This window comes from Hydra viridissima, unplaced genomic scaffold (assembly GCF_058129835.1).
Source record: "Hydra viridissima isolate aposymbiotic clone 2 unplaced genomic scaffold, HvirCarnegie_v1 scaffold_4, whole genome shotgun sequence".
Taxonomy (NCBI): domain Eukaryota; kingdom Metazoa; phylum Cnidaria; class Hydrozoa; order Anthoathecata; family Hydridae; genus Hydra; species Hydra viridissima.
This window is the reverse complement of record NW_028324303.1, coordinates 15,470,605-15,489,601: the sequence shown is the minus strand read 5'-3', so window position 1 is coordinate 15,489,601 and position 18,997 is coordinate 15,470,605. Positions and strand designations below refer to the sequence as shown.

The 18,997-nt window shown below is 29.3% G+C and overlaps 4 protein-coding genes across 6 annotated transcripts; 2 read left to right on the top strand and 2 right to left on the bottom strand.

The window, feature by feature from the left end:
* Positions 1 to 28: 28 nt before the first annotated feature.
* LOC149890090 (protein jagunal homolog 1-like) lies at positions 29 to 661 on the bottom strand. The gene has a single exon (XM_090086115.1). It carries the CDS (start codon positions 659 to 661, stop codon positions 128 to 130), a length of 534 nt encoding a protein of 177 aa, XP_089942241.1. The 3' UTR covers positions 29 to 127.
* A 328-nt stretch (positions 662 to 989) lies between these two features.
* Positions 990 to 2,142, bottom strand: LOC149890089 (uncharacterized). Its single transcript, XM_090085348.1, has one exon. The coding sequence runs from the start codon at positions 2,122 to 2,124 to the stop codon at positions 1,249 to 1,251; it is 876 nt and encodes a 291-aa protein (XP_089941474.1). The 5' UTR covers positions 2,125 to 2,142; the 3' UTR covers positions 990 to 1,248.
* Positions 2,143 to 2,513: 371 nt separating this feature from the next.
* On the top strand, positions 2,514 to 9,453 carry LOC145183639 (ubiquitin-protein ligase E3A-like). Of its 3 annotated transcripts, XM_080059057.2 has the most exons (10): positions 2,514 to 2,748; positions 3,212 to 3,273; positions 5,235 to 6,821; positions 6,990 to 7,198; positions 7,357 to 7,423; positions 7,608 to 7,829; positions 7,948 to 8,068; positions 8,254 to 8,540; positions 8,639 to 8,809; positions 8,901 to 9,453. In XM_080059057.2, exons 3-10 carry the CDS (start codon positions 6,543 to 6,545, stop codon positions 9,306 to 9,308), a joined length of 1,764 nt encoding a protein of 587 aa, XP_079915183.2. In that variant the 5' UTR covers positions 2,514 to 2,748; positions 3,212 to 3,273; positions 5,235 to 6,542; the 3' UTR covers positions 9,309 to 9,453. The 3 variants fall into 3 exon arrangements, with proteins under 3 accessions (XP_079915183.2, XP_079915184.2, XP_079915185.2); XM_080059058.2 differs by lacking the exon at positions 3,212 to 3,273 and having other exon boundaries at positions 2,561 to 2,748; XM_080059059.2 differs by lacking the exon at positions 2,514 to 2,748 and having other exon boundaries at positions 3,137 to 3,273.
* Positions 3,204 to 4,612, top strand: LOC145183643 (inositol-pentakisphosphate 2-kinase-like). The gene has a single exon (XM_080059064.2). It carries the CDS (start codon positions 3,204 to 3,206, stop codon positions 4,521 to 4,523), a length of 1,320 nt encoding a protein of 439 aa, XP_079915190.2. The 3' UTR covers positions 4,524 to 4,612.
* Positions 9,454 to 18,997: the final 9,544 nt, after the last annotated feature.

The following is an 18,997-nucleotide window of genomic DNA, read 5'->3' as shown; positions in this document are numbered from 1 at the left end:
ATATTAGAAGATAAATAGTAAAACTAAATATAAAGAATTACTTTAATGTAAATTTCAAACTACATGATAAATATAACTAAATTCTAAGAAATATTTTGCACAAATTGCTTTTATCTTTTAAATAAAATCATTTCTTTTTTATATCCACCATTGAACTCCATGCTTTTCTCAAACGTAGAGCATGAAAAATTCCAATAATTTGCCAAGTGAAACAAACAGCAATCATCGCCATCTTCATTGGAGAGTCACGCCATGCATCAGGAACTTTTTTAAAATCGGACAAATCAACTTGGACTCTTCTTAATAAGCCATAAAACCCAAGAAATAATGGAATAATCCCAAACAACATATTGCCAGAAATGTAAATAATTAACTTCTTATTATCATTTTTAGCTAATGATCCAAAACCAATAAAAGCACAAATTCCACTTAAAATCCAAACCATTTCCCATCTCTCTAATGGTACAAAATATTTAGAACCTAATGCTGTTGCAATAAATTTAAGTACCAACAAAAATGTTATTAACATATGCGGAATCATGCTTTTTCGGACCTTGGTTTTCAACTCAGCACTAGTTTTATAGTGATTAGCAATACTTTCCCTGTTTGAAAAATCTGATCCATCAGTACCTTCAGCTCTAGGACCTGATCGTGAAGCCATTTCTTTTCTATAAATATATTTAAGAAATTAATTTAAATAACATGATTAAAACAAAACTTTATTTAAAAGTTCTACTTTTTTGAAGTAATAACTTTTTTGTATCTTTTCTTGGGTAGGTGTCAAATGCCAATTTTTGCAAAAATCACAAAAAAGATTTTTTTTTTCTCCTGTATAGTCTTTTGTAAATGATAGGATTGGCAAAACAGAATAACTCTTAGTATCATTTATAGGATTGTAAACAGAACTTTAGAAAAAAATATACAAATGCTTTTAAAACTCAATTCAGATTTTGTAAAGGAATTACATGATAAAATATTGGCATTACCAACAATAAAGTATTATACAACTACTTCATTTTATATAAACCAAAAATGTATAAAAATAATATCAAAAACAGAAAAAAAAGTTAAAAACTAATCAAAAAAATATTATAATAATAAACAGAAAAGAAAATATAAATTAGGTTTTCAACAAAAAAAAATTTCAGCTATCAAGAGTACTCCTTGAATCAATTTAACTTTGGAAAACAAAAACAAAAAATAATAGCTATTATTGAAAAACTTTACTCTATGTAAAAAAAACAACAACTAAACAGAGCAGACTTTATGATGGTACATCTTCCAATGTATTACTTGACAATTTTTAGAACAGTATACTGTAAGTTTACATCTAGAACATTTCTTAAACTTTATTCTTTTTTGTACTTGTAAGCAACCTGGGTTAGAGCATAGCAGCATCTCACCTATTTGAGATTTTATAAACTTCTGCCTGCCTAAAGTTGCTCCATCTAGCTTTAAAGATGAAATGTCATCATAAGTTAATGCTGCCAATTCACTGAAATCCTCATCTAATGCATACATTTCACCTATATGAAGAACAACTTTTCCAACCTCAAGTTCAATAAGGTCATTTTTACAACTTTTTGTACCATCACATAGTAAGCCAAAGCAACAGATTATGGACTTTAATGGCTCTTCTGAATAGTTGGAGCTATTACCTAAAATTTCTAATAAACTCGCAATAATGCGGAGTTCAGAAATTTTTTCAAAGAATGTATCTGGAGCACCAACAAGGGCAGATGATAAAAAGTTTGTAGTGGCCTTGATAAGCTTACTATTATTGGTTTGATTTGCTAGTAACAAGGCTGATTTCAGAGAAACAAGAACAGTTTTATCACGCCAAATATATTTTTGTGTAATAGGAGAGACAAGAATTAAATTTAGTGAGCTCCATAGTAAATAAACAAGATTTGTGTTTGTTGAAGAACTTTGAAGTAAACTCAAAATCTTCTTTAAACAACATTCTGCAAACTTTTGTAACTTAGCAAACTCCTTGTCATAACAATCATTCAAATGCTGCACAGCTGTGAGAAAAAGTTCTACATTTTCATTTTTTATATATTCTAGAGATTCCAAAGCAAACAGTTCTGGGTCAGAAATGAAATTACATGCTGCTGTTGTCATCTAAAGTTTTGTTTATACATATACATATACATACATACATACATACATACATATATATATATATATATATATATATATATATATATATATATATATATATATATATATATATACATGTAATATAGTAATAAAAATAAAGTTCCACAATGAAATCACAATATAAAGAATGTTAAAATATATGATTTAAAGTAAAATTAATGTTAAAGTTTTGTATATAATTTTCAAAGATGTAACTAAATGACGTTTCATGATGAAAAGAAAGAAATGCTCCGTAATTTAGTCTATTTTCTCCGTAATTAAGGAAATTCAAAACATTCTTCTCATTATCGAGAACAAACTTTTAACTCGACTGCTGCTCTTTTTATTGAAACATTTACCATAAAATTCTTGTACTACCAAACTAATTTCTTACGCCGCGCGTTTTAATATCCGTTTTAAGTTTAATGAGACTCTTTCCGTAAAGATATTGGTGATACATAATTTATGACTGAGACACTAATGACGGATTTGAAAGAGAAGGTAAAGTGGGCGGATATCTGAGCCAATCATGTGTTTTTTAAGTTGAAGCATTACCAAAAAATTCTAATAAAGCTTTGATTTCTAATGGAACAGTACAGTAAGTAGGTATGTTGACTTACCAAAACTTAACATCATCAAAATACTTTGTAATTGAGTTTTGAATAATCATTATTTTATAATAGCAAATATTGAGATCTTTTTATTTTTGCTTTCGTGCTTTTGAACCACAGTAACTTTATGACGTTTTCAATATTTTTGTCTCATAATTTCAATTAATGTTCATGACTTTTTATTAAATTTTCCTGCTTCTGTTTATGTGCTTTATTTTTTTCTTTTTTTTTTTTCTTTTTCTTTTTTAAAAAACTTTTTGAAAAATTTACTCTCATTAAGATTTTTTTAGAAGATCCTAACTAACTATCATTTATTTCTAAATATTAAGTAACTATGGTTTAGTTATAAACATTTACTTATGTTCTTATATAGCTTAAGCAGACAAATTACTTGATATAGATACTATGAATGTGGAAATAGTGTAGTACACATGTAAATATGAGTATGTTATGTTAAGATTCTTCATAATGGACAAAGTGGAAAGCTTTGAAGACATAGAGTGGTGCTACATGGCAGAAGGTAATGCAAATATTATTGTGAAAGGTCAAAATTCTAAGATAGTTGCTAGACTCAGAAAACAACCAAATAATAACACCAAAGAAAAATGCTGCAAAGAAACCATTTGTCAAAAAGTTTCTAATAACTTTTCATTTTATCAGGAAAAAATGTTTTTGGATTGTGTTATACGGTTTTTGATAAATTCTTGTTATTTAGTGGATGTTAAAATAATCGAAGTTTCAGAAAGTTTTTTGTTAAAACTAAAGGCTAACATAGAAAAAGACAGACCCCAAAACAGATTGCACAAAGACGTGAACGTAAAACAAAAGTTTGTTCAGCTTTTACCAAATCTTTCTTATTTGCCATCTTCAAATACTTATGCAAAATGCATATCAGTTGAGATTAAGCCCAAATGCGGCTTTACGCCAGAAAATTGCAATATTCACAAATTAAAAAAAAATGTTTGCAGATTTTGTATGCAACAAGTGACAAAGTTAAAAATTGGTAAAACATCTCAGATTAGTTCGTATTGTCCATTGGATCTGTTTAGTAATTGTACATGCAGAGTTCGCAATGCTTTAAATTGCTTACTAATGACTCCACAAAATAATTTATTAATTACTGTTGATGGAGAAAAATATCCTATGAATGACATAAAAGACTTTAATGTTGGGATAATATCTTCCTTAGAGTTACTTGTCAGTGTTCTAATGGCTATTTTTTTAAATGATTCATGTGAAGTTGAATTAGTTTTAAATATTTTCTGTAGTATTTCACAAAAGTTTTGTGAAAACAGAAAGCATAATAAGCATCTTGAAAACTGTCAATCAATGGGACATGGAGGAATTCTAAATGCATTGCTTAGTTTGCAAATGCTGGATTACATGGACATTGAAAATATATATGACTTATTTAAGCAATATTCAAATCAGGACGTTTTTGAAAAAGACTTTTCTTCAGAATTTTGGCAAAACACTGTTAAAGAAATAAAATCCAGTATGAAAGTAAATGATTTAACAACAATCTGTCAGTATCTTATCTCATCAACATTCAAGGATTGTAGTTTATTTATCACCTTTACAAATTTGCCTCATTTAGGGTGTGCTACAGATTTACCTGTTATCTTTCATAAAGAGACAGGAAGTTGGTTTGAATATCAAATAAAAATTGTAGATTTAGAGCCTAGATGTGCCCATAACATACCTTTCTACTATTACTTAGACCAGGACATTATTGCTAACTACTTAACATTAACAAAATCACAAGTGTAAAATAATTTGTAGTTTTTTTCAATATTTTACATTCATAATTTTACATATTATGTATGTAAGATTATACTAAATATAGATTTATTTGTTGATCTTTTATTTAGTTACATATGTTTATAAATTATGTAGATATAAATTTTCACATACATACATACATACATACATACATACATACATACATACATACATACATACATACATACATACATACATACATACATACATACATACATACATACATACATACATACATACATACATACATACATACACTAGTTAGTATTATTTAAAGTTTTGTATAAAAGATAATTAAATTAATGTGCATTGACAAAATAGTCAACCAAAATGCACTTGTTTAAAAATATAATCTTATATATATATATATATATATATATATATATATATATATATATATATATATATATATATATATATATATATATATATATATATATATATATATATATATACATATATAAGATTATACTTTTAAGAAGACATGCATATTAAAAAAAAAATTTTTTTGCTTACAAGATAAGAAATGTTACAAATTTTAAATCTTTTGATGTTTTAGGATTGTAAAAGTATTTTTGTATTGAAAAAAAGGGAAAAAATATTTTAATATATATTAAGAAATTCTATGATTTTTAGTAGATAATTATTATTTATCATCTAGAAAGAGCTCTTAATGAAAATGACGGTTTTATATTTTAGGCTAAAAACAGTTTATAATGAGTGAAACTTTTGAAGTTTACCATCCATTAACTAAACCACCTCAAAATCCAAGTATACGTGTTCATATAAATTCAAAAGAAAGTATGCAAAAAAATGAGTCATCTCAATTAAAGCAGCAGTCAACACTTTCAAAAGTTACAATTAAACAAGAACAAAAATCAATGCTAACGATAGATCCTTGTTGTAAAGGAATAGAACGTGCTCATAGTCTTAACAATCTTCACATTGAGTTGTTAAAAGAGAAACATCGATCATTAAGTGCAAGCAACTTATATGCATTGAACAACCCAAATCTTTCATTAACACAAGCACTATCAAAAAAAGCATATGATAAACCAAACACTACTTTTGCAAAAGAGAAAGCTCTTTTTACCGCCTGTGTACAAAAATACTTTTATCAGTTAACTGTTGGCTGTTCTAATTTTAATTGTAGGAACAAATTCTGCAAATCTTCACCTACATCCCTTAACCTAAAACCTGCCATGGCTGCACTTATCAGTATTGAACTTTCTGGATACAAAGATCAATATTTATGTATAAAAGAAGAGCCAAATCAAAAAGCAAAGTTATTTAATGCAGATATTTTTAAACAAAGTGCTGTAAAAAATAAAAATCCTTCTGAAAAGTCAATTCCTTTTCTTTATTCATTTTATTCAATGTCACCCTTCAGAAGTTTATTTCTTCCCTGCCCTTTAACTTCTTCTGGTAAACCGTTAGATAGAAGGCACAGCCATTCAGTAGAAAGTGTGAGTTCTTTGCAAACATTTGCAAATACAATAAGAAGCCATCTTAATGTTATCACAACAACAGTTTCTTCTAGTTTAAGTAATATTTGGAAAAGTACTACAGAGCATCAAGCAGGCTCTAAATGCAAAGATCTCCTGTTAAAAAAATCTGAAGAAAGTTTTTCTGTTTCTGATAAAATGATTTTTCAAACACCAACAGTACACATATTTCCTGACAATGCTCTTAGTAATAAGGATGAAGATTTTAGTGAGATTGAAATATTTGAAGCAAGTGTAGCTAAAGAGTTCCAACAACGAGAAACATTTACAATTCCTTCCCAAAAACTAGATGATGAACTTGTATCAGATGGATACTCACTTACTCATCTCACATTAGACATGTTCAACACTGTGCTTTCAAACTATTGATGAATCATTCCTTATAAATACACTTCGAACTGTATTCTCCTCATGGGAAGCGCTAAACATAAGTTTTTCAAAGGAAGGACTGTCTCATTCAAAAACCAGTGTGTTTGATATTAAATGTGAAGATGTTGAGTCCATGTTTGAAGATCTTAATAGAGTTCACAATTCCAGAGCTTTGTTTGCTCTTTTAATTGATGCTGTTGCTGTCATGTTGTTATCAAGAAAAAAGTATTTGCTTAAAGTTTGTGATTTGAAACCTCTTATTATTATACTATACATTCCAAACTTATTCGACAATCAGCCAGTAGTTCATGAAATATCATCAGTTATCTCAGAGTTATCAAAAGATTGTCAAGATGCATTGTCGCTGTTTTTCTATGAGCTTTGTAAAGCAAAGTTTGAGTTTTTTATTCAGGTAATCTTTGTTACATGTAATATGTATTTTTTTATGATAACACTAAAAAGGTTTTTTAAGCTTTATATATTATACTTTTTTTATGATAACACTAAAAAGGTTTTTAAAAAGCTCTGCATATTTTTAAATTTTAGGTATAACTTGTGTACTAATTAACTATACTTTTAGGGTTTTAAGACTGTTCTAGTTAGTGAAATATTGGTTTCTACCATCAGCAAAGAAAGCTTGGTTTCTTTATGCAATACTTTACGATTGTTTTACAATGCAAACATGTTTAAAGGAGATCATTATCTACGCATTCCTAGTTCTTCATTTTATTGTCCTGAATTATCCACAAAACTAGACTTTAAATATGAGTATGCTTCTTGGAGTACAAGGTATTTTCAACTTCAGATTTTTTTATAGTAAACAAATTCTTATCTTTCAGAGTTATGCCACTTTTAAGTTTGTAGTGTGTTAAGTAAACTAGTTAAACAGTCTTAAATTTTGAACATTTAAATACTTCTTCCATTTTAAGTTATTTTCTTGTTTTAAGGCACAACAATAAAGTCAATATGTTTTCTATCTTGGATTTTCCTTTTCTATTGGAACCAATAGTTAAGGTAGTTTACCTTTTTTAACATAAAATAATTGGTTACTGAGGATGGTCATAATTATCATAATCATCATCATGATGTTCACAATCTATGATGATCTTATGGTGAATATGATGATCATATAGTGCCAATACATGTTAAAACTATGGAGTTAATGTTTTGTTATTATTTATGGATTGTCTTAAATTAGGTGCAAGTAATCCACATTGATGCAATCACTCAAATGCGTGAAGAATATCAAGATGCAATTGTCCATCAAGCACGTATTCAACAAGTTCAGAAGTCTTGGAGTGATTTTAATGATGCATCAGCTCTTTCTCGTGTTGTCCAATCTGCTATGTGTCCATATCTTCTACTGGAAATTCGAAGGCAGAATATTGTAGATGACACTCTTAAACAGCTCAGAAATAAAGTATCAATTTATTATTATGGTTAAAATGATTTTTTAATTAAGATTTTCATACTTAGGAATTGATTAATACATTTAGTTATATAAATATTTTTTCTCTAAAATAGTTTGTTAACTTAAGATTGCAGATTTCAAGAAGCCGTTAAAAATTAAGTATACTGAAGGTGGGGAACAAGGGCTAGATATGGGTGGTTTGCAAAAAGAATTCTTTCAAGTGATTATTGAAACAATGTTTGATCCAAGTAAATTATTTACTTACATTCCTTTTTTATTCTTTTTTAAAGATCTTGGATATTTACTGAATAATTTGAATTTTTAAGCATTATAGAGAATAAGTAGAAGATTAAAACACTGTAAAAATTTCTTATCAAAAAATTGAAAAATGCAACTATCAGCAAAATATTAAAAGTTTTTAAATTTTTTTTAGATTATGGGTTGTTTACACTATCAGAAGATTGCAACCTAATGTGGTTTAGTGCTTTTTGTCTCGAGTCGATTGTTATGTTTCATCTGGTTGGTATCTTATTAGGTTTAGCAATTTACAATGGAATAATTTTAGATGTACATTTTCCTTTACTCGTTTACAAAAAATTGCTAGGATACGAAGTTGGGTTAGAAGATTTAAGAGAGATTCAACCAACAATTTGCAGAAGTCTAGATGAGCTGTTAACTTATGAAGGTGACGTGGAGCATGATTTCGGGCTGACCTTTGAGGTAAACTCTTTAGCTGAGTTTTACTTCATTTCGATAATTAAAACGTTATTTTCCTTTGGATTTCGTTAGGTGAATATAACTTTAGTTGTTTACAATAGGTGTCGCATAATCTTTATGGTAAAGAAATGCGAACTGATCTACTTCCTAATGGCTCGCAAATACCTGTGACTAATTGCAATAGAAATGAATTTGTAAAATTATATGTCGATTCAATTGTTAATAAAAGTGTTGAAAAGCTGTTTAACGCGTTTAAAGAAGGTTTTTTCCAAGTAAGATTTTTTTTACTTTTGTTTCTTATGTTGATATATAATTATTAGTTACAATTTTTTTGTGTTTATTGCAATAAATCATTTATTTTAGGTATGCCATTTCCCCTCCATAAGTCTTTTTACTGCTCCAGAGCTCGAGTTACTTATCTGTGGGAGTCCTGAACTTGATTTTAAGGCTTTAGAGAAAGCCACTGAATATAAAGATGGTTTTTCACGAAACCACCCACTGATGATTGAATTCTGGGATATCGTTCATCGATTCACATTCAAGCAAAAGCAAGCTCTTCTGATGTTTGTTACTGGCAGTTACCGAGTCCCATTAAAAGGTCTTGGTTCAATGTCATTCTATATTCAGAGGAACGGTCCAGATTCTTTAAATTTACCCACTTCTATGACTTGTTTTAATCGACTTTTACTTCCAGAGTATGCTTCGCAGGAAAAACTTGAAAAAATGCTGCTGCTTGCTATAGAAAATTCTAAAGGGTTTGGTTTAACTTAAATACTGAAGATTTAGTGAAAAGGATAATTTCGAAGCGTAAATAAGTACTTAATGAAAATTTGGAAATTAAGGATGGCAATAAGATTTCTTTTATAAATTGCTCAGCGTTATAACATAGAGTTGGATTAATGAGTTTTCTCGAAAATGGTGTCTTAATCGTGGTTTTAAAATCGAATATTTAATTGGTAATTAAATATAAACTTAACCTTAGTTTAAAAAGTGAATTAACAAAAAAAAAAAATTCTCCTAAGTTTTTTTTTTTTTAGAGAGAGAGATTAAGATAATGTAAAATGCAAATTTCCCCCCGTAACGAAACTACCGCCTGGCAAATAATTCCCGAGGGGAAAGTGGGTCGAGCACTTAATAAAGTTTCCTAAGAACCATATTTACAAATTAACAAGTTGAGACTCTAAAAGCTTGCAGCCTAATCACGGCCTCCTTAATAACAGGCCTTAAAAGACGCGCGCAAAAAAAAATAAAATGAAGGTGGATGTTTTTTAAACAAATTGTTCGATTTCAAAATAAAAATTAGCTATATAAGATACATAAGTAAATAGCTAGATATCAGATTTTGAGTAGCTGTTTATTAAAAATGATTTTTAAGGAATTAGTTGTTTTTATCTTACAATTCAATAAACTCTATATCTTTTTACATCCGAGTTAAAACTTTTTACCTAACTTTGTGTCACTTTCGTCTACATTATTTCCACTGATGTAACTGAGGCCATTTTCACAGATTTAGATAAGACCAACTCCATATTTGAAAGATTAGGAAACAAATTAAAAATATTGTTATCATATCAACATTTCAAACAAGTGTGTTCACAACTTATTTTAATTCCATTAAAAATCAGTGGTTAAATCAAGAAGAAGCTTTCCTAACGTTTACTCTATGTAATATTCTTTGAACGTTGATGAGATACATTCCTCCAAAACATTTACCTTTTAGCTTACTTAAAATTATCTTAATAAGATCACTGGAAAGACTTCCTAACAATACAAAACTGTGTAAGTGCTGAGGATATTCTTTGCAAACTTAACCACTCCTCTACAAGTATATGCAAGAGGAAGAACAGTATCTTTTGTAAATTCTTTTACTCTCTGCCCGTGCTTTTTTAGGACTATCTTTTCAAATATAAAATGCCTTATAATGCCTTTAGTTCGAACGTCTTCGAACTGATTTTTGATATTTAGGGTTTTGAAAAAATCTACAATTTTTTATATAAAATCAACAGTTCCGCCTGAATCCTTCATTTCAGGATAAATCTTAAGTGCAGTTAATGCTTCAACACAGGATATCTTAAGACATAGAGCAAAATTCTGTCGTTCTATAGGTTTTGGACAAATAGACACTTCATTTAGCTTTGATAAGTTAACAATAGAACTATGTTCCAACTCAAACAACTTCTTCAAATCAACCCTCTTTGCAGTTTTATTAAGGCCACAGTCAGAATACTCTATCTCTTGCATTTTTTTTTGTCTGAGATTTGATTCGACAGATATAATCATAGAGCAAAAAAATGTTTCCGATTTCGTGCCATGGAGAAATCAAATTAAATTTTTAAAGAATGCTTCATTTCTCTATTATTATCACATAAAGTTGCAACAGAATTGCCATTTCATAGACGAACCAAATTTAACATATCAACAACTTGCTCATATTGAAAATCAGCACTTAAAAGATACACTGGCAGTTTTGTACAAAAACTTTTTTCCTCCAAATAATGAGCAAATCATAAAACTCAAAACAGTGGTCGCAAATTGTTCTGGAAAATTTCACAAAAAAATTCTTAGTAGGGCTTTTGAGTAATTTATAATTTCAAGATCTCTTTACAGTTATACTAGAGATGATTATGAAATTTCGCATATTGTAACTTTTGGTAAACTTGTGTCTAAGGGTATTAAGTTAAAAAACGTCAATTTCCTCAGCAAATTATTTTGACATTTTGATGATCCTCATCAAAATAATGTTATTATTATAGCTGATGATGATTATTTAAAACCACAGCTAACGTATCAAGATTGTACTTATTTGGATCGCTCCAATCTCAAAGTTTTTAGCCCTTCTGTCAACATTTGGCATGTAGGTTGGGCCACATTTCACTTTTTCAGATCAGACCCTCTCATCAACAGATCAAAGAATCTTCTGAATCAGCTGAAAAGCAATGCTTCGTCAGCAGTCATTATTTTGTCTGATGAAATACCTTTTATTGTTGAATGTCTGATTAAATGTCAAAATGAAAGTTTTGCTGTCTTTTTGATGGAAATAGTATGAGACTTTTCACCATGTTTACACTTTCACCATTCACTTTTCAAAGTTCACTCTTCTAAGTTCACACTTAGAAGAGTGAACTTTGAATCCCAATTAAGAGCAAAAGTAAATTCCAGTTGAGTTGTCTAGAATTATAGAACATTTGTTTAACTTATTAAAACTTAAACTGCATGGGTAGGTGTTTGTTTTTTTTTCGCTCCATAATTACTGTATACTTGAATATCTACCCCAATAAATGAACCAACCCAATTATATCCGTGTTAGTTACCCATGTCGCATCGAGCATTTTAGTCTCACAAGCACGCGTCTCAGTTTGCATATTTAAATAGCCAGTCATTTCCTCGTGTATTTAGTTGTACGTGCAGCTAGCCACTTTATCTTGATTGCCAGTTATGATAAAAGAGACTGCCTAAAAAAGCAGCTTCCATCTCCTTCAATTCTACCGAGTCACCTCTGATAGAGTTAGGCTAATGCATACTATGGAGACATTTCGTTTCTTAACAATTCTAAACTTTTCTATAATTGATTTTCTCATATCCAAAGATGCACATTTTGCAATTATTTTAAAGATTAACTTTGCATCTATGTTGAGTAATATAATCTGCGTTGTATGATTCATCATCAAAGGTTTACTTTTAACATGTATTGTTGAATGTTGCATAAATACATTTTACAATTGTATAATATTGCAAATTCTTTGTATAATGACATACTTGTTAAGTTTTTGAGGTTTTATCTCGAATATTGAGGTTTTATCTCGAATATTTCAAGAGTTTAGTTTTGTTTCAAAAAACTTAATTTTTAGTTCTTAAAAAGAGAGTTCGCTCATAAAAATAAGAGCTTTTCACGAATTTTTCAATAGAAAATATTGTATTTTATTATTGCCTTTTTATATTACTACAAATTTTTATCTCAAATGTGTTTTGCATATCAATAAAATGTGTTAAATAATATAAAAGACATTAAAAATTTTGTATTTTAAAATTATAAATTTCATTTATTACAATAAATGAAAAATCGCAGTCTTAAGAAAAAGTATTTGAGGTTTTTAAAAAGCGTGTTTTTGGATTTAAGTTGCAGTTATTTTTGTTTAAAATAGTACTAAACGTATATAGGATCTTGAATAACATCATATACGGTAACTAATAATTCAAGTAAAAACAATTGCAGCTTGAAGAATGCTAATCATGGTTTTACAAGCTTTCCGTCTTTTCTATCACCACGTTTATGATTTCGTAAAACTTTTATTCCAATAGCATCACCAGTCTTTGGTGTAACTCTAACAACAACAAAACCAACAAATATAAAGCGTAGTATTATTCATACCATAATTTAAATCACTTGCCACAGAAAGTTTAGCAGATTATCAGGGGTTATCATACTAACTTCATCTAAGGGTACTTTGTTTGGCACCAATTCTGAGCTAGAGTTCTTACTTATTACCGTTATCTAGAAAAGTTTGGTACGTAAATGTTTTGCTAAGATAAAGAAAGTGTTAAATAACACTAAGTTAGATAAAATTTCAATGCAATTGTTAAAATAATGTGAAATTTCAAAGTTTGTAACTAAAAACCTCAAAAGAGTGTTGATAGATTGGTGTGTACATAAAGCTTACAGATAACTCTTAATCGGCTTTTGGGGGAAAAAAATGCTTTGAATATAAACTTAATTTAAATTTAATTTAAAAATAATTTTAAAAAACTTATATATAAACTTAATTTAAAAATAATCTAGACCAAATGTATATATGAAGATTTACTTACTATAAATACTTACAAAACTGTATAGCACTATTTAGTGTAAGTACTTTCTATAAAATTTCTCAGATTTTTGAGAAAAACTAGCATTTTTATTAGAACCACTAGAATAATGTATAATAGTTTGTAAGAGCATAAAAAAACTTTCAAATATTGAGGGAAAAAAAATCTATATCTTATTTTCAATATGTGTAAAGCAATTTCAAAAACTGAAACGTTTTACTTTAGCGCATCCATTTCTAAAAAAATTTATCAAAAAAATTTTCCATAAACTCAACAACAAGACAAATGGCTTCTTGATGGTAGAGCAGCAAATCATATTCACAATATTCTTATGATTGCCAATTCCTTTCATAAGATTGATTTCTTCACAAAAATAATTGAATACTGTCTGACTACATGAGTAAGTTAGAATGGTAGCATTGCAATCATTACACAAGCCTTAATATAAAGAGAAAAAAATTAAAAAAATTAGCCTTGTAAAAGTTTTACTGCAAAATTAGTAACAGAATCTCTTGCTTTGTTAAGTAAAGTCTTGCTGATTCACATATTTCATCTTTTCAACAATCACTGCGTTAATTTTTTCAATAAAAACATTACCAAAAGCTCCATCACCGATTTTCATTTTCAAAACAATGTTTTCAGGAAAAACCTCCAATTTGTCTACTGATTTTTCATCAAGTGGACCACCCAAGCAATTTCTAAATTATAATTACATACATACATACATATACATACATACATACATACATACATACATACATACATACATACATACATACATACATACATACATACATACATACATACATACATACATACATACATACATACATACATACATACATACATACATACATACATACATACATACATACATACATACATACATACATACATACATACATACATACATACATACATACATACATACATACATACATACATACATACATACATACATACATACATACATACATACATACATACATACATACATACATACATACATACATTCCAGAGTGAGCCTCTAATGCTCTGATATCCTAAATGTACACAATCAGGTCTTGCCAGAGCGAAATCAGAAGGCAAAACCCTTGGGCTTTATAAAGTTTTATTGTGCTCACAAAGGCAGCTTGTCACACAGCAATTAGAGGCAGGAAAACCAATCAGCTGTTACAGCAAGAAGTTTCGATACAAGCAGGCAAACCATTATGCGTATCAGAAACATTGTTAATAATTAATCAGCTCATTGAGGTATTTACAAACTAAAATCAATAGCAGATATTTCTTTAGCTTGAAATACCTTGAACATTACCTTTTCGCCATCTCTACCTTATCCTGAAACTTTTCGGTATTTTATCCTGATATGTTTCGGTATTTTGTGGAATGCCGTAATGATTGGAAAAACGACTGTAAGCGTCAAATACTTCGATTGATATATCTATAGAGCCACCATATATTTCAGAACGCAAGTTATTTTTTCCTCAACTTTATCTTCTGTGAGTTCAACAAACCAAGATCTCTGTTTATCGCTCCGGTTAATGCTCCATCAATAGCCACCCATCTTTAATAGGTCTTTAATAAGCATTAATTGCTCAAAAGGTCTTTAAGGAGCATCAGTAGTCCATAATGTAAACCATACAGCTAATGCGCTTTTAAGTAATTGCTCGAAAACCTGTTTTTGTGAAGATGGTAACTTTTGGGCTAAAATATACACTCCGGCTTAAAAATCAAAAATCTTTCTATGTCCGTCAAAAAAGAAATGTATTTATAAGCTTCTATAAGTTCTTTTCTTATTTTCGATTATATATGTCTTCAAACAGTCCGTTTTTTCAAATTCGGCCAACTCTAAAACGAGTTGACTCAAATGATGAAAATACCAGTCAAGGTCAATTTTTTCTCCTTTTGTTGCAATATACCGTAGATGGTCATTTTTGGGACATTTACCATGCGAAAGTGATTAACAATAAACGCTTTTTTCTTCTTTTGGATGAAAGCTCAAAAAAGTGTGCACTGGTTTTCGGAGTGTCTGGATTATTCAAGCTGTAACAGATGTTAAAGTAAGTTCTGAAAAAATAAAGACTACAGTATGTTTTAGAGGATTAAATTTGCAACATAATAGGTAGGATTATAAAACTATAAAAGATTGTTAGAGTTATATATATTGAAGTTACAAAGTTTGTCCGGATTTTTAGTTGTCACATGTTAAACCTACTTTGTTTTCCTTTATCCATGTTTTGACTTTACCAGCTGTATGGGCTGACGCTATGTTTTGTTGGAATTGCTACCATTCGTTTTGATCAATTGGCATGTCTCCTGATAGAACCATGCATTTTTCTGGCGCTTTTATATTGGTGTGTTGGTTGATTCTGCCTGTATAAATGTTACACACACAAATCTTTCCGTTAAAATTAGCTACTATACTTTTAAGATATAAATCTTTTAACAAAAACTTTGCTTTTTCTATTCACAACTTCAAAGTTATTTTCATCACTGAAAATTACTTGCTTCCACTTTTCCAAAGATCACTCTATTCTTTCCTTATATCACCTTAGTCGTGTAAGTCGATCTCTGGCTGTCAGCATGAGTTTTCTAACAGCTGCATAAACACCAATGTTTTTCATAAGTGTTTCTATCTGTATTTGAAAAAAGAGGTTTTTCACGGTTTTCGTTGATTGGTTGGTAAATTCACGATAACTAAACCTTGGATTGACTCTTACTCGACGAAATTTAAGACTTTTTTTTCGCTCCGTAGTTGTTTTTTTTAACCTTCCGGATCCTGCACGACCTTGGATGCCACTTATCTTTTTAAATGTTTAAAGGGTATTTTTGACGCAATTCTCTAAATTTTTAATCTTATTGCTATTGCTCTGTTACAGATCATCGAGTTATCCTTCATATCTATTATTTGCCACTTTGTTGCTTCGCTTACTGCTTTTCGACCCATTTCTGTGTATCTTAACTTTTATTTCTTTTTAAAATATTCAAAAAGACTTTAATGTGACTAAACTGGTCATCATAAACAGTTTTATGATACCTTTTTATAAGAAATTGTCATACTAACGGATAAATTAACAAAATAATTACGAATAACAGTTGGGTTGAGAGTAAAGCAGAAGGGAAATCAATTTAAAAGATTGTACGCCTATTTTTTTTTTTACAACATTTTCAGGTATGCTTTTTGTATTCCTTTGATGAGACTAAATTAATAGAAAAAGCAACATAAAGTGAACTTGTTATTGACATATTGTTGCTATGTTAGTTGTAGAGAAAAAGTTTTCCTGTCGTGCAAAAAAACTTAATCTTTAGCAAATATGGTTACTGTTTTATGATGTTTGAGAAAAAATTAAATTAAGTATCTTACTGCGCCTATTCTTTTTGAAAGTACTGTATTCAGACAAGAAAATTGCATTGGAGTTCTTGGAGGAAAATCCTGACCGTCAAAGTATTTATATAAGAGATACGGTTGCATCCTAGATACCTATGAGTACTTTTTATGATATACCACGCAGGATGGAAATTACATATAAATAAAGGGACAAAATATAAAGGAAAGAGCTAGGAAGCAAGAGAGGAGTTTATAAATTTAGTCAACAATATATCACCCGATAAACTTTTATATAGCGATAAAATGGGGGTAAGCAATAATATTGATATATAATAGGGTGGGTCTAAAAAAGGTCACAGGTCGTATGCAAAATAAATAAATCCGGGTACCAGTAATAGTATTCCGGGTAGTACTAAGGTCGTATTTTTAGAGTATTCTGGAAGCATGATTAAAAATGCCTTTACCAAATAGATTTGCAAACATTAGTGTCCTTAACTGACAAACGGCGTTATATTAGAGAGCTTACGATATGAAAACTGCAACGGCAACGGAGACGACAAAGGTCTGGATCGAGCGGTTGCGACTTGCAGTTGCGGTATTCCAATAAAATTAGTTACGAATTTCCGCTTCAAAAAAAAGAAAACATCTTTAAATAAACAAAAAAAATTTAAAAATGGCTCCTTTAAGAAATGTTAGAAATAGTTTATTACTTGTATTAGAATCAAATATCATAGATGACAAGGAATTTTTACTACTGTACAAATTAAATTTGTCTAAGATTTACCGTTTCGGAGTTATAAGCAATTTTGTTTAGAAATCATGTCTGATGATGAATGCAAAAGTGAATTTAGATTTCTACGTAGTGATATATATCACTTACTCAATGTACTTCAACTGCCTCAAGAGTTTGTATGTTATAACGGGTTTAAAGTTACTCCGGTAGAAGCACTGTGTATTTTTTTAAAACGGTTTTCTTACTCATGTTGACTACTCGATATGATACTCGATAGATATATATATATATATATACATATATATATATATATATATTTATGTATTTATACTTATGTATATATCCTAAATTTGTATCAGAAATTAAATAATTACTTTGTTACACTTTTGGAGCAAGTACCACTTTGATCCATTTATAAGCCGTTTTCATAATTTCAACGTTTTGACATTGCGTAAAAAGTTTTAAAACGGCATTTCAGGGAATCCCATTCATTGCGCATGCCTAGTGTCAAATATTTATCATAAATTGTAGAAGTTGCCGTTGCAGTTTTCTTATCGTAAGCTCTCAATTATCACGGATAATGCTAACATTTGCAAAGACATTAAAGTCAAAGAAAAAATCGACAATTTATCTTTATCGACAACTTTATCGACAGTAAATTTGTCGAAACCAGCAAGGAATATTTTCTTACCCTCTGCTATGGCGAGGAAGTAATTAGATTAGTAGCCTTTTCCGCTTCTTTTTGGTATATCCTCTCTGATTTGCAATAAGATCGATTCTACTTTATTCATAGTTTCCCTTTTTAATTTAGACAGTTGTTTAATTTTTACTTATGCGCAATCCTTAAAAAGTATTATTACTGCTCTACCCTATTCCAGTCATCAGTATGAATTAGCTTATATTACCGTTTGTATTCTGCCCCAGTTTATCCAATGATAAATGCATTTTAGCAGAATGTAACGAGTTTGAAGTCATGTTTTTATGAAGGAGTTTTGTTGTTCATGTTAAAAAGCGGTAAATAGTTGTATTGCTGATAATTACTACTGTTAAATAAAAAAGAAAAAAAGAAAGAAAGCAGTTTTTAGGTACGACACAACTTATAACAAACTTTAATACTTTAAAATGCGAGTTTTCATTAAACTACAAGCTATAATTATTCGATAATTTAAATTAGAACATAACCTATTTTCTGCAGCTGCTACTCGTACCAGCTTTACTTATTTACTGTTGATAAGATAATTATCTTTCACCTGAGCAACTAATTTGTCATTTTTGTAAATGTCAACCCGGTCTTTCTTGATTCTGTATTCAAGTTGACCTAATTTTGAAAAAGCGTCTTTTTCAAAGTTAAGTTAACTAGAATAATGAATCATGGATATGATTTCTCTAACAAATTTTCAATTCATAATGCCTCTTTTGATAAAGCTAAAGATATTAGATGCAGGAAATAACCTTGATTTTGAACATATAGATAAGGCTATAAACTGGGCTGGAAAGCATCATGATGAACAATAAGGGAAGAGTGGGGAATCCTATGATTCTCATCTCTTATATGTAGTTTACATGATATCTGATTATAAGCTAATAGTTAATGCA

Coding starts and splice junctions, on each gene's coding strand:
- LOC149890090 (XM_090086115.1), bottom strand. CDS start 661: ATGGCTTCACGATCAGGTCCTAGAGCTGAAGGTACTGATGGATCAGAT.
- LOC149890089 (XM_090085348.1), bottom strand. CDS start 2,124: ATGACAACAGCAGCATGTAATTTCATTTCTGACCCAGAACTGTTTGCT.
- LOC145183643 (XM_080059064.2), top strand. CDS start 3,204: ATGTTAAGATTCTTCATAATGGACAAAGTGGAAAGCTTTGAAGACATA.
- LOC145183639 (XM_080059057.2), top strand. CDS start 6,543: ATGTTTGAAGATCTTAATAGAGTTCACAATTCCAGAGCTTTGTTTGCT. Junction 6,822..6,989: donor AGTTTGAGTTTTTTATTCAG/GTAATCTTTGTT, acceptor CTATACTTTTAG/GGTTTTAAGACTGTTCTAGT. Junction 7,830..7,947: donor TTAAACAGCTCAGAAATAAA/GTATCAATTTAT, acceptor TGTTAACTTAAG/ATTGCAGATTTCAAGAAGCC.